The sequence below is a fragment of the Haliotis rufescens genome, unplaced genomic scaffold, assembly GCF_023055435.1.
Source record: "Haliotis rufescens isolate VD_foot unplaced genomic scaffold, xgHalRufe1.0.p SCAF_8, whole genome shotgun sequence".
Lineage (NCBI taxonomy): Eukaryota > Metazoa > Mollusca > Gastropoda > Lepetellida > Haliotidae > Haliotis > Haliotis rufescens.
The window spans coordinates 38,389,899-38,404,661 of record NW_025964372.1 but is presented as its reverse complement, the minus strand read 5'-3'; the positions used below and the strand labels follow the sequence as shown (position 1 = coordinate 38,404,661).

The 14,763-nt window shown below is 40.5% G+C and overlaps 1 protein-coding gene across 1 annotated transcript; it reads left to right on the top strand.

Annotated features, from left to right (window-relative positions):
* The first annotated feature begins 633 nt into the window (after positions 1-633).
* LOC124138433 (ras-related protein Ral-B-like) lies at positions 634-1,194 on the top strand. The gene has a single exon (XM_046505071.2). The coding sequence runs from the start codon at positions 634-636 to the stop codon at positions 1,192-1,194; it is 561 nt and encodes a 186-aa protein (XP_046361027.2).
* Positions 1,195-14,763: the final 13,569 nt, after the last annotated feature.

Here is a 14,763-nt window from a genome sequence, read left to right as displayed (position 1 = left end):
CCAATGCTACAATGAGCAGGACTTAAACTATGAACGATAACGAACTCACTGGATGTGAAGACAATTCCTCAGCCAAAAAGCCTTGTATCATATTCCATGCCCAAACTAACAGAAATGCATCATAAAAAATATACAAGAAAACTAGAAGTAGAAAAGGTTATCAGCAAATCAATTCGTTGTGTTTGTGTCCGTGGGTCTTTGATCTTATTGTAAAGGAAGGGCGCAAACGTTAGTTATTAACTTTTTATCAATCAAATTGATCTCATCACGTTGTTCATCTAAGGCACCATGCTTTGTGACAGAAATAGAAATATTTGCATGAGGCGTGTCATCTCAGAAGAGAAACTGTCATCATCTGGAGTATGCGTCAACCTATGTGAGTCACTGATTGTATAAACACTCCCAGCTCGGCAGTCATTCAAGCAGACCTGAGACGACCATCAGTTGCAGCTGTTGAAGGAGACAAGACAATTGCAGTCGACAACGTTATAACTCTTCAGGGGAGAAGACAGGAACCTCGCCAGTACTGAACCGTTTCAAGAGGAGCTCAAAATATTCCATACAAAGCTACAACACGAGACTAAAAGGCTTCTATATACTTCCTTCAACAAAAAGTGTCAGCAATTACTAGAGATGGCGACCAGATTCATCAATGTTATTCGCTCCTTCTCCATGTCTCTGACAAGGGGGAGGGAGCGTTCTGGTCCAGAGGGCTGTCGTCTTCTAGCATGTGGCCCAAGAGATATAACTCAGGCGCTCAAGCAGACCTTCGAGACACAAATCCAGAGAAAGTCGGCGTCTCTGGACACCCTCAGCATGAACAGACTTCAGGGCCTAGCAGCTGGCTTTAGCCGACTCACCGTGAGCATGAGTGACGCTTTCATCCTAGTCTTCTACATGGACGATGAAGAATGTTTCCAGACCATATCAGCGTTCAGAGAACGTATAATTGAGTTGAAGGGAGAGGACGTGCCATTGCTAGTTGTTGGCTACAACCGCGCTACATCTGCTCCGCGCATCATGGGCCCGGAGACCGCAGACTGCCTTGTCACTATCGAATGGGGAATGAACTACAAGGAGGCTTCCGATGGTCAACCGGGAGATCTAGAACAGGTGATTGAGGAGATGTTCAACATTATCAGAGATAAGAAGTCATCGAAAACGGCAATTGACCGCAGAATGACAACATTTTGATTACCTGAGAGATTAAGCTACTACAGAGACTTTTTCTCAATAATGTAAAGAGACAGGTTTAAACGAGTTGGTGACTTCTGTGGACCTATGGTGGAGGGAGCCGCAACTCATAGTGTACAGCTGCATCTTTTTGTTGTCAGGATCTGCATGTTGTTCATATGTACGGTGATCCATGTTCTGTAAGCTTCTGCTGTTTAAAGAGATGAACATCCAGGAGATCCGAGCACATTCTTTTCCAAAAACACTTTGAGCTGACACGCCATGTTATAACTGACATTCTCTGCAAAGCCGTGTTAATATCAACACGCTATCATATCACGATTCTATGGAAAGCAGGTAAAAAGCTGATTGCTATGTCAAGCTAAATTGGCTGGTCTGTTCGCAACCACTGAACCACCACGTACATAAACTATTTGTGGGCGAAAATGCTGGGATTGTTTTAACAACGGTTTAATTGTTAATAAAGCATGTACTGATACGTTTGTGTTTTTGATCTTTTACTGTACCAATGAAGGAGTTTCGCATGTCTTAGTTTACTTACGAAACCTTGGAGTGTAGTCTCTGCAGAGGGATGAAAGTGATGTAGGTTGGCAAGCTTCTTGTCAAAATCACACAACCTCTATGTACATAAACAGTAAAGGAATTGTGTTGTGAACTTAAAATGATTTAATGTGATTTTTTTTATCTCTGATTGTGTTCAGCAAGGGTAAAAGAACGTCAAAACTATGATAGGCTTATGCCGAGACATGCTTGAAAATCATGACCCATATGGATATAAGTAATACTATTGAATTGTGGAAAATGTTCATGTTGACAATCTAATGTAATTATTAGACAAAAAGAACAAGAGGTGAAAATGTCAATACCAATATATTTTTCACACGAAGCCTTTGTTCATAGGCCGGTTTATTCATTTGAAGTATAAAATGTTTTCGAAGAAGACGGTAATTTGAAATAGTGTCAGGTATAACCCTAGGTGAATCTTAAATAATCATTGGCCATCACGATTCGTTATCCTTCTTTCAAGGTGTAAGTGACCTGGCGAATAAGAAAATGCACGGAAAGGGAACTGAATGTGAAATAGAGATTTCTTTGAACGTATACTTATAAAACAAAACATGTTGTTATATCCGCGTGCAGGAAAACTGACCTGTACGTTACCAATATAAACTAAGACATTCATGGCTGCCATCTGACGTTATGGATGAGGTGTTGGGCACCACTACCACACGCGATACATGTCGCAATGGCAATACAACTTGAACACTACAAGTACCCGCTATGCACCCATAATCATAAAACAGCACATACTGTCCTCCCTGGTTATAATGCCACCTTTCGTCCAGTCGAAAATATGGCATTATAACCAGGGTGGCGTTAAAACTAGGGAGATCAAACTAGTCCTTACTGACGTGATATGTGGAAGTTTCAAGAAGAACAGGTCCCTCCTCCGGTCCAAAGTGTGGAGGAGGTGAGGACGCAGAATTTGGTCTATGTATCGCTTTGCTGTAAGATTGCCCTGGACAACCACTAACTGTGACCTAACCGTGTAGGATATGGCTCCCCATACCATGACATCAAATCGGTCCACCTGTCGAACGCATTTCGGCTCAAAACGTTCATGTCGACGTCGGTATACACGTTGTCTTCCATCCCGTCGTTGAAGAAGAAAACGTGACTCAAACGCGTCGCCAGTTCCTGAGATCCCATGTACCACCGGACATGTCGTCGACGGTGTAGACATCGCAAGACAGGTCCAACTTTTGGTTGTCTCGCTCGAATTCCCACTTCCCTCAGACGATTTCTGATGGTTCGGAAATTCTTCGCATACCAGGCACTTGTCCTGCAGTGTCAGTTGCTGTAGCAAATCGATTCCGAAGGTGATGCAACCGGATGTACCGATCCTGAGCAGGGGTGGTCACTCTTGGTCTTCCACTTTTGGGATGATCTTGAGTCGAATTAGTGCGAGTATATCGACCCCATAGTCGGTGCTTTGGTGAACGTTGAAGTGTCTTGCAACGGCAGACTGGGACTCCCCTGCTTCCAAACGTCCAATGGCGATATTTCGGTCAGGTTAATCTTGGCATTTTTCTATCTCCGTTCACATCAGAAAATTTGTAATGAACTGATGAATTTTGTACGGTCTTTTATAGTCAGTGTCTCTACTCTTGTTTCCAACACTTTGCACGTGCATTATGCTGAAAACTTTTTCTGAAAGCAATTTCCGTGCATCCTTTGCATTTTTACTGATAAACGTTTGCCAAAAAAATAATTTTGAGATGTGTTTGCGCACAATGCACAACAAACATGACATGATTAAACATAAGAATTGTCTTTATGACGATTGCTGGGAAAAAAAAAATCTATTTGGAATTCTCAAAACACCTATGTGTTTCTTTTTTTGAAGAGTGTAATTCGGTGTGGTTTGAGAACATCTTATTGAATGTATGCACCTGAAAAGTATTTAAGCACTACCAAAATCACATTGATTCATAACCATAAAGAAACAGATAGACAAGTACTGGAGCACTTCTTGTCTGAATGTCCTATCCACAGATTTAACATAGTTGATTTCTTGGTGTCTGGAAGTCTAGTATTTGCATATTTGACATTTTAAAAAGATTGTCCTGAATCTTTCAAAATAGAGATGTACGGTTACCTATATGTGTGGTCAGCATGTTTGTTGACGCATTCGTCATGGATCAAAGAAATAAGTTTTGCCTTACGTTTGTCATATGGGATACTGATGCACAAAGTTAAAAATCAATAAGTTGGGCAGATACAGTATATTACATAATACATAATTATTGAGAATTGAAAAATCTTTAAAATTGTAAATATGAAAATTTCATCCCAAAAAATAAAACATATTTTAAGTGAGCACAAACATTCTTTAATCACATCACAGTAACATCAATATCTTATCAGACCACCATTTGCTTCCAAACACAGTTTTATACGATTGGGCATACTTCCTATGAGAGAGGTTAGAGTCTCGTGGGTGAGAGAGTCCCAATATCGCACCACCTCGCGCTTCTTGTCATCAACTTTTGTCAATCCCTTTTGGTTCACCGACTCCTTCATGAGTCCCCACACATTTTCTATAGGATTTAAGTCCGGGCTGCAGCTAGGCCAGTCCAAAACGGTCACATTGTTGTCCTCAAACCACTGCCGCGCATGTCTTGCGGTGTGTTTGGGGTCATTATCCTGTTGCAATATCCAAGTATTTCCATAAAAAAACATCTGCATTTGGGATCAGGTGAGCTTCCAAAATGTCTGTATACCTTTCACCGGTTAAATTACCCTAAAAAACACACACTTGGGCGTCGTTCCAAATGAAGATATCCCTCCCCAAACATGAAACTTCGGACTGTACTTTGGTCTCTGGTACAATGGAACGGAATGACATTTTGTCCACATTTTAACATTGTTAGGATACACCCATACAGAGCTCTCATCTGTGAAAATAACACTGTTCCAGTCAAAGTTTTCATCCGCCAAACACCACTCTACACGTCTATCCTTGTGTTCTTGTTTCAAGAGCGGTGAGGCAATTCCTTTCTTTTTTTCCCACCCAAGTTCAATCAAATTTCTTCTTACTGTAGATTTGGATACATTTACTGTCCCTCTATTTACCATTTCATGTTTGATATTTGAAATACTCGCCCTTGTGTTTTTAGAAGCCAAAATACCCAGTCTCACACGATCACCAAACACCAGTTTTCGAGGTCTCCCCGCTCCTTTTCTGTGCTCAATTCCTGAACCATTCTCAATATTCTTCTTAACTCTATACACTGTAGAAAGAGGAGTGTCTGTGCTCTTTGCTAATGTAGCAGCATCAGTGATGCCTTCAACAGGGAGCTGTAGAATCAACCTTCTTTTCTCCTCTGCACTCATTTCTGACATATATCAGGAAAAGTCGTCTGCTCCATAATCAACTTCTAAAAATTGAAGAAGAGTTGCTTCCCTTTGACCACACCTTAATTTTAAACACTTGTCAATATTGATATTTTATGTATGCTTCCTTGAATATGACATTAAAATTCCCAATAATTTTGAACCAGACTATATTTCACGGAATTGAACTTGCAGATGTCTGCCTTAGTTAACACATTGGGCTTATATGTGACATTATGTGATATGTCGCTGATACAAAGTTGTTTAATTGAACAATTTATGTAGTGATGGTTATGTTTTTCGAGGCCTTCTCAGTTGACAGCCAGCGTTTGACATGTACATATCACCTGGCCGCCACATTTGGACACTGTACGCAGGTCTTGAAATAAATTAGCATTCAAGCGACTATGAACATATATAACAGAGGTGTGAAACAATGGCCTTCGTTATTATGTATTTTCTAGCGATAGTGCAGTAGTCGTTAATGCTGTGCACAAACGACACATATTGTAGTACCTTTGAAATCCCGTGTGACAATGTTGTGATTTATCCTATGTTCATATGTAAAAGACCCGTGAAGATCTGGTTTATAACAGGTCTTCATCAACCCATACTTGCCGTAAAAGGCGACAATGCTTGTCGTAAGAGGCGACTAACGGGATCGGATGGTCAGCCTCGCCGACTTGGTTGATTCATGACATCGATCCCAATTGCATGGATCGATGCTCTAGATGTCAATCACTGGATTGTCTGGTCCAGACTAAATTATTTACAGACCACCGTCATATAGCTGGAATATTGCTGAGTGCGGCGTTTAACAACAAACAAACAAAAAAATCATATGGAAGATTGCCATATAAGTATGTTATGCAATGTCTCGGTAGTATGACTGCATTATATTGCTAGCGTGGGCTCCTTAGTGTGTGGAAGGGGGCACGGGTGGCCTAGTCGTCTAAGGCGCCGCAATTCGCTGTGCAGAGTTGCGTTCCTTGGGCACGCCAGAAACCTATGATTGTGGGTTCGAATCCCGGTTCGCCCCGATTATGTTTCTAGGTTTGTCAGCACCATACCCGTGCTCGTGTCTTTCACCGAAGTGGTAAACGTCTGAGACCTGCATCACTTCGGGCTTTCCTCCCACATTAAGCTGACACGCCGCGATATAACTGGAATACTGTTAAAAGCGGCGTTAAACCTAACTCACTCACTCACTAGTGCGTGGAAACCACGTCAGTGGCGTCAGGAGGTAATTAGTAACATATGGCGAGGAGATACACTTTGCTGTGCACTGACAGTTCCCACAGTCGAAATTTTCGCAATGCAAAATTCCCTGTTTTATGCCACCCTGTTGACAGTGCCATGGTTATGTTTCTCAGACCAACCGTTCAAATCCCCTGGTTACAATCATGCAAGTTCCAACACCATAAACTCCAGCTTAATCTTCTGATAGACCGTATTGACACTAAACTGCCCTCAGTAAGGATGATGTAATACCCCTACCCCTACATGCAAACACCAAATCACGGAGACGATCAGGAGTTTTGAGGCACAGGCCAATCCACAAGGGAGGACTTTGGGGTAGGGCTTATACTTGATTGACGCACTGACATAATAATCAGCTGTCCCTAGACAATAAAAACTATGTTTCAAATTTGGTAGAATAAATTAACAACTGCGATTGCTAGTGGCTGCTAGGGCTGGGACGAGTCCACATTTACTACACGGATACCTACCCCTTTTTACCCGACCCATCCCGGGTACCCGCTGTAGGTCATAAGAGATAGGTCAGACATGTCCGATTGGGAATAGTTTGTACTCCTGTCCATATAAATTTAGATATACGTATAAACCGATACGGTCATGCATGCACTGAAGTTGACTGCTGTTTTATCATTATGAAAAATATAAAGTCAGAATGTGTGCAAAGTGACTCAGAAAGAAATGTGAACATTTATCACTTACAGTGTAACCATAGAGTTCTAGATCATTTTTGCCATTAAACAAATAATCACGGGACTAACCGCGGGTCCGGGTAGTCCTGTGGGTACCCGGGTCCTACTCAGTACCCACCTGACCCGGATACCCGAGTTACCCGTCCCAGCCCCTCGAAGGGGGTTAAAGTACAGAAAAATTATTGTCCCCCGGAGAGGATACATAAGTTCCATTTCTTTCAAAGTATATTTATAGCTATCACAATTTTAATCGCAGTATATTTGTTAGTTTTAACTGAAGGTTAATATTGACTACAATCGCCAGCGACTGAAGGGAAGGTGTAAACCCTGCCGGGGAGCCGTGCAGATAGCAAAAGCTTCGTAAGTCCCCTCGGTCCCTAGTGTGGTTGCTGGCGATCTATAACCCATTTTTTTATTTAGTTTTGTTGAATTGTAGTTAATTCTTTTATATACTCTCAAACTAGTTTTAACTAACATCTGTGATATTCTAGTTATTGTACTGTCCTTTGACGACAGGTATTTTACAAATTGAAATTTCTTTGTAATCAAATGTTTGAGTTTATCTCGTCACGATATGGCTGTAATATTGCCGATGTGACGTTAAATTTTAACTCATCACTCACTGTCCCTAGACAGATTTATGTCAACGAATCTCTTTTTAAAATTACAATTGTCTTCATTTGACCCCAGGGTTGGCAATATGTTTGGATGCAGTCCTGTTTGAAAAAAGTAACTTGTATTGAAGGGATGTTTCTTGGATCTTCTTTAAACTTCCATATATCATGTCAGGAAGGTCTAGTTTTATCTCCCTAGTTTTAACGCCACCCTGGTTATAATGCCATATTTTCCACTGGACGAAAGGTGGCATTATAACCAGGGAGGACAGTATGTGCTGTTTTATGATTATCGGTGCATAGAGGGTACTTGTAGTGTTCAAGTTGTATTGCCATTGCGACATGTATCGCGTGTGGTAGTGGTGCCCAACACCTCATACATGACGTCAGATGGCAGCTATGAATGAATCACTTACACCTTGAGAGAACGATAACAAATGGTGATGGTTAAAGATTATTCAAGATTCACCTAGGGTTATACCTGACACTATTTTAAATTACCGTCTTCTTCGAAAACATTTTATACTGAATAAACCGTCCTCTGAACAAAGGCTTCGTGTGAAAAACATATTGGTATTGACATTTTCACCTCTTGTTCTCTTTGTCTAATAATTACATAAGATTGTCACGTGAACATTTTCCACAATTCAATAGTATTCCTTATGTCCATATGGGTCACGATTTTCACGCATATCTCGACATAAGCCTATCATAGTTTTGACGTTCTTTTACCCTTGCTGAACACAATCAGAGATAAAAAAATCATATTAAATCATTTTAAGTTCACAACACAATTCCTTTACTGTTTATGTACATGGAGGTTGTGTGATTTTGACAAGAAGCTTGCCAATCTACATCACTTTCATCCCTCTGCAGAGACTACACTCCTAGGTTTCGTAAGTAAGCTAAGACCTGCGAAACTCCTTCATTGGTACAGTAAAAGATCAAAAACACAAACGTATCAGTACATGCTTTATTAACATTTAAAACGTTGTTAAAACAATCCCAGCATTTTCGCCCACAAATAGTTTATGTACGTGGTGGTTCAGTGGTTGAGAACAGACCAGCCAATTTAGCTTGACATAGCAATCAGCTTTTTACCTGCTTTCCATAGAATCGTGATATGCTAGCGTGTTGATATTAACACGGCTTTGCAGAGAATGTCAGTTATAACATGGCGTGTCAGCTCAAAGTGTTTTTGGAAAAGAATGTGCTCGGAGTTCCTGGATGTTCATCTCTTTAAACAGCAGAAGCTTACAGAACATGGATCACCGTACATATGAACAACATGCAGATCCTGACAACAAAAAGATGCAGCTGTACACTATGAGTTGCGGCTCCCTCGACCATAGGTCCACAGAAGGGACCAACTCGTTTAAAATTACAACCTGTCTCTTTAAATTATTCAGAAAAAGTCTCTGTAGTAGCTTAATCTCTCTGGTTATCAAAGCGTTGTCATTCTGCGGTCAATTGCCGTTTTCGATGACTTCTTATCTCTGATAACGTTGAACATCTCCTCAATCACCTGTTCTAGATCTCCCGGTTGACCATCGGAAGCCTCCTTGTAGTTCATTCCCCATTCGATAGTGACAAGGCAGTCTGCGGTCTCCGGGCCCATGATGCGCGGAGCGGATGTGGCGCGGTTGTAGCCAACAACTAGCAATGGCACGTCCTCTCCCTTCAACTCAATTATACGTTCTCTGAACGCTGATATGGTCTGGAAACATTCTTCATCGTCCATGTAGAAGACTAGGATGAAAGCGTCACTCATGCTCACGGTGAGTCGGCTAAAGCCAGCTGCTAGGCCCTGAAGTCTGCCCATGCTGAGGGTGTCCAGAGACGCCGACTTCCTCTGGATTTGTGTCTCGAAGGTCTGCTTGAGCGCCTGAGTTATATCTTTTGGGCCACATGCTAGAAGACGACAGCCCTCTGGACCTGAACGCTCCCTCCCCCCTGTCACAGACATGGAGAAGGAGCGAATAACGTTGATGAATCTGGTCGCCATCTCTAGTAATTGCTGACACCTCTTGTTGAAGGAAGTATATAGTAGCCTTTTAGTCTCGTGTTGTAGCTTTGTATGGAATATTTTGAGCTCTTCTTGAAACGGTTCAGTACTGGCGAGGTTCCTGTCTTCTCCCCTGAAGAGTTATAACGTTGTCGACTGCAATTGTCTTGTCTCCTTCAACAGCTGCAACTGATGGTCGTCTCAGGTCTGCTTGAATGACTGCCGAGCTGGGAGTATTTATACAATCGGTGATTCACATAGGTTGACGCATACTCCAGATGATGACAGTTTCTCTTCTGAGATGACGCACCTCATGCAAAGATTTCTATTTCTGTCACAAAGCAGGGTGCCTTAGATGAACTACGAGATGACATCAATTTGAATGAAAAACAGTTAATAATTAATAGTTGAGCCCTTCCTTTACAATACCAACAGACCCACGGACACAAACACAACGGATTCGTTTACTAATAACCCTTTCCACGACGTTCTAGTTTACTTGTATATTTTTGATGTTGCGTTTCTGTTAGTTTGGGCATGGATGACGATACACGGCTTTTTGGCTGAGGAATTGTCTTCACATCCAGTGAGTTCGTTATCATTCATCGTTTATGTCATTGCTCATTGTAGCATTGGGCTGTTGACTCCAACGGTTTCATGTACAGGGGGCTTTCGAGGAGACTATGAGAAAACTTGAAAACTTGGATGAAAAGTTCTGATAATGTCAACGAAAATGATCACAATTGCAGATAAGTATATTTTAGCCTCTGTAGAAAAGAATTGGTAAATACGCTTTCAGATTGAACAAATTGATCATACCACACATTTCCAAAACCACTTTTGAATAACATTTTTTTCACATTAGTTACCCAATTAGTCTTTCCATTCGTATCGTTTAACATTATCATATTGTAACATTTCTTAGGGTACCTCGATGAATTCAAATTAAGGAGTTTCAGCCAGTACTTTATGACTTTCAGCTGTGAATATACAAGTAGAGGGAATCTACCACATTATCCATAAACCTTTGCGCTAGATGTGTTGGGTTTTACACCAAGAAATGTTTTACATGCAAATTTCAGCACCATGAAGTAAAAATGGGTTAATTGTAACATCAAAGATGTTAAAGAATGACTTGTAACTTATATCACCAAGGATATGTATATTGTTTGATGTACCAAATAAAATCTTTTTAGCCTGAACTGATGCTTCTCTTACATGAATAGACCAATTTAGACTGTTACTGAAATAAACACCCAAATATTTATAGTGTGTAGTCAAATTCAAGCTTTCACCTTTAAAGGACCATTTTTCTTTTTTGGCAAGTTTGCAACCATTTTTGAATAAAATAATTTTAGTTTTTACTCGATTAACAGTGTGTTACCAATTATCACAGTAATTTTCCAAGACATCAATTTGCCTTTGCAAGTCACCAGCTGTGCTTGAGAACATGATAATATCTTCTGCAAATAATAAAGGAAAGAGTTGAATGACATCTGGATGTAATTGCATGCCGTTTGTACAATTGTTTTGGATTTCCGATACTAATTCATTTTTTAAAAAGGAAAATAAAAACGGACTCAATATACATCCTTGGCGGACGCCAAATTTGCATTCAAACATATCAGACATTAAACGCTTGTCTCGTTTTAACATTTTCATATATACTACATAATAACTTCAACATTTTTTAACTAAGTCCAGTGCAGTAAATAATCTCCATAGTTTACACCTGTGTATAGAATCAAATGCTTTTTAGATGTCAACAAATAATCCATGAAACTTTTCCCTTTTTTTTGCTGATATAGGGCTGTATCAGACATTGCAATATAGAGACATTATCAACTGTTGAATCATTCCCTAAATCCAGCCTGCAATTTTATCCATGGCATTTGCCCAAGACACAAGTCTCTTGTTAATAATAAAAGTAAATATTTTACTGAAGATACACAAGAGAGTTATCCCCCTGTAACTGTTGACATCATTAGAAGCAGCTGATGTATGAAGCGGAATTAAAATACAAATAGACCATGTTTCAGGGAAGTATCCCTCGTCAAACATCACATTAAATAACAATTCTAGTTATGGGACAAGTAGACAAGCCGAATGTATAAATAATTAGAAAATGGCGCATCTATTCCTGGAGATTTGTTACATTTTAAATGATGGATGCTGTTTAATATTTCGTCTTTTGTTATAGGCATATTGAGAATATCCTCTGCAATATCTTTAGTGACATCATCATTGGCACAGTCATCTTGTAAGATTCTCGGAAAGTCGTCAGGCACAGTTGATGTTTGCTCACCAGCAAACATATCTCTAAAATGTGCAAAAAGTGAGCAATCTTAATACTATTTTGAACATAGTTCTTACAATTCAAACTTTTTAATCACAGACCAGAAATCTTTTGAGTTCTTAATGTTATTCTCCATATATTGCATTTTCCTGCCTCTGATTCAAAGTCAAGTCCATATTGACACAGCTTGCATTTTGTGGTACCATTGCAGCATCTTCACGATCAGAGGTCGAGTTTTATTTGGGTTCTTCGTCGAAATACGATGTGCACGTTCTACATATATGCCATGGAATTGAGTGGGGGACATTTCTTCTCTACCTCTCTAGCACTATTCAGTACTTCCAGTACTTTCTCCATACACGCCACATACGATTCATGTTGTGATTCAGACACTCCATATAATATTACATTATTTCTCCTGTTTCTGCGTTCTTTGCTTTCTATCTTGGATTCTAAATCATAAAAAACATTTCCGTCAGCTCGCTTTTCTCAAACAGTGAATCAACGTCTAACGTGAATATGCCATGCCGTTCTTTAGATGAACTGACATCTGACTTCAAATCACTGATATCTCTTTTCATGGATCTGATCTCATCCTGAATTAAACGTATATCTTTAGATAACCTGTCCTCTAACCTGTACAAACGGGTGATTCCGAGTCAAGATTGGAGTGTCCTGTTTTCGACATGTAAACATTGTTTCTCGTCGATAATATAAGTCTCAGATCTCACCTGATCGAAACAGCGTTGGTGGTGGAATTAATGATGGCCGCAGATCTTGGATCCAAATTACTGTACTAGATCCTGTAATCACCACAAACGGAAGCACATCACTGCATTGAATTAGCCTGTATCCTGTCGCCATCCCCGGCGTCCAATCACTCGTGTAGCTATAGGGTTGAATCTTGTCCATTTGTCTCACGCCTTTGGGGTGCACAAAACACCCTATTCTCGCCATCCAAACTGCAGTTACCTCTGACCGTTCTTGCTCCTCGAGTTGCTTCAATATGTTGGTTATTTATTGACTTTTTCAGAGTTGATGTGTGACACCTCCACTGACCAAGGGAGCTAAGTTTAAGTAATCCCTCTTGTCATAAATTCATGTGGATAGATTTTGAACACTTTGAATCCTAACTGACTGATTGGCCCTCTCGAAGCTGATGTAAATATGAAAACATACAACTTCATACACGACCAGCTTGATTAGCTTGATTGGTGTGTAAGAATCTACGTCGAAACGTCGCTAAATGCATTAAACCATAAAGGTGCATGTTTCTTATTTAAATCTTTTTTCATAGATCTAAATATGAAATATGAGGTAATTTCACTGGTCTCTTTTATTTGAAGCTCAGGTGGGTAAATATGGTGGCCAAGAGGCGACATTGCTTTCTCGCCTTCAATTATGGCCACGGGAGACGAGACGAGAAAGCGATAACACGGGAAGATTTAAGCGATAGCTTTCCCGTCTCGTGTTATGGCTTTCTCGCTATATATTTCAACCTGATTTATTTAGAGCGAATTGCCATGACCAGCCACGCGCTGACGGCGTGAGATTGTGTTAAAATCTCATACGTCTGTACAGCTAAATTATGTTTAAGTACATAGTCCGAAAACCAGTGAAGATCCGGGGTAGAATAGGTCGCCAACAGCCCATGCTTGTTGTAAAAAGCGACTATGCTTGTCGTAAGAGGCTCCTAACGGGATCGGGTGGTCAGGCACGCTGACATGGTTGATACATGTCATTGTATCCCAATTGTGTGGATCGATGCTCAGGATGTCATCCACTGGATCGTCTGGTCCAGACTCGATTGTTTACAGACCTCCGTCATATAGCTGGAATATTGCTGAGTGCGGCGTTGAACAAGGAACAAAACAAACAAACAAAACATACTGAGTACATTTCAACATAACCTACATAGGCACAATTTAAAATGTGACGGGAAAAATCTCAGCTCTCCTTCATGAAAAAAATCCCACCTCGAGCCTCCCCAAAATGAAGAAAACTACGGCATAAATAGTTGTGTGGATTAACATGTAAGAAAACATTAATCCTCATATTCAACTGAATACTTTTACAAGCCTATAGGTTACATTCCACGACTTTTCTTGAGTTTCTACCGAAATACATTGGATGGCGAGCTTTTATATTTCTACCAACATGAACAAACCTGACACTCACACAAAGTGTTCTTTCAATATATCCTTCTAGATCACCATTGCAAATGCAATTGTCTGTACTGCTTCACTTACAATTAAGGGTCGTATTTAAAGAATGCCTGTGAATGTATTTAGTCCAGTTGACAATGGCATACGCGTCTTTGAAGCTACGGTTCAAGCAGTTTTATCATTTTGTAATATAAGACTGTGTGTTCAAATAATTTGACCTGAGCCTAATTCCCTATTTTTTACTTGTACCAAATGTTCCTATGTTTGTTTCAGGTGAACAACTGACTTTGCATGTGCTTGTGACGGGTGCCACTTCACACACACACACACACACTCACACACACAAACACACGGCATAACAAAACTTACTCAAAGCGCGCGCGCACACACACACACACAAACACACACACACACGCACACACGGTCTCGTCATGGCATAACAAAACGTACTCAAAGCAAAAGTAACCAGTTTGTCGAAGGAATGCCTTTTATGCCAAACACCCAACCTTCTAATTCCCCTTTGTACAGTCCGCACACACTGCCATTTTCACGGCAAACGTACGTCCCCCTTTAAGACGCCACGGCACAATTGTTTCCTGGCATCCATAAGGACGGGAGCATGAGTGGCTCAGTCGTCTAAGGC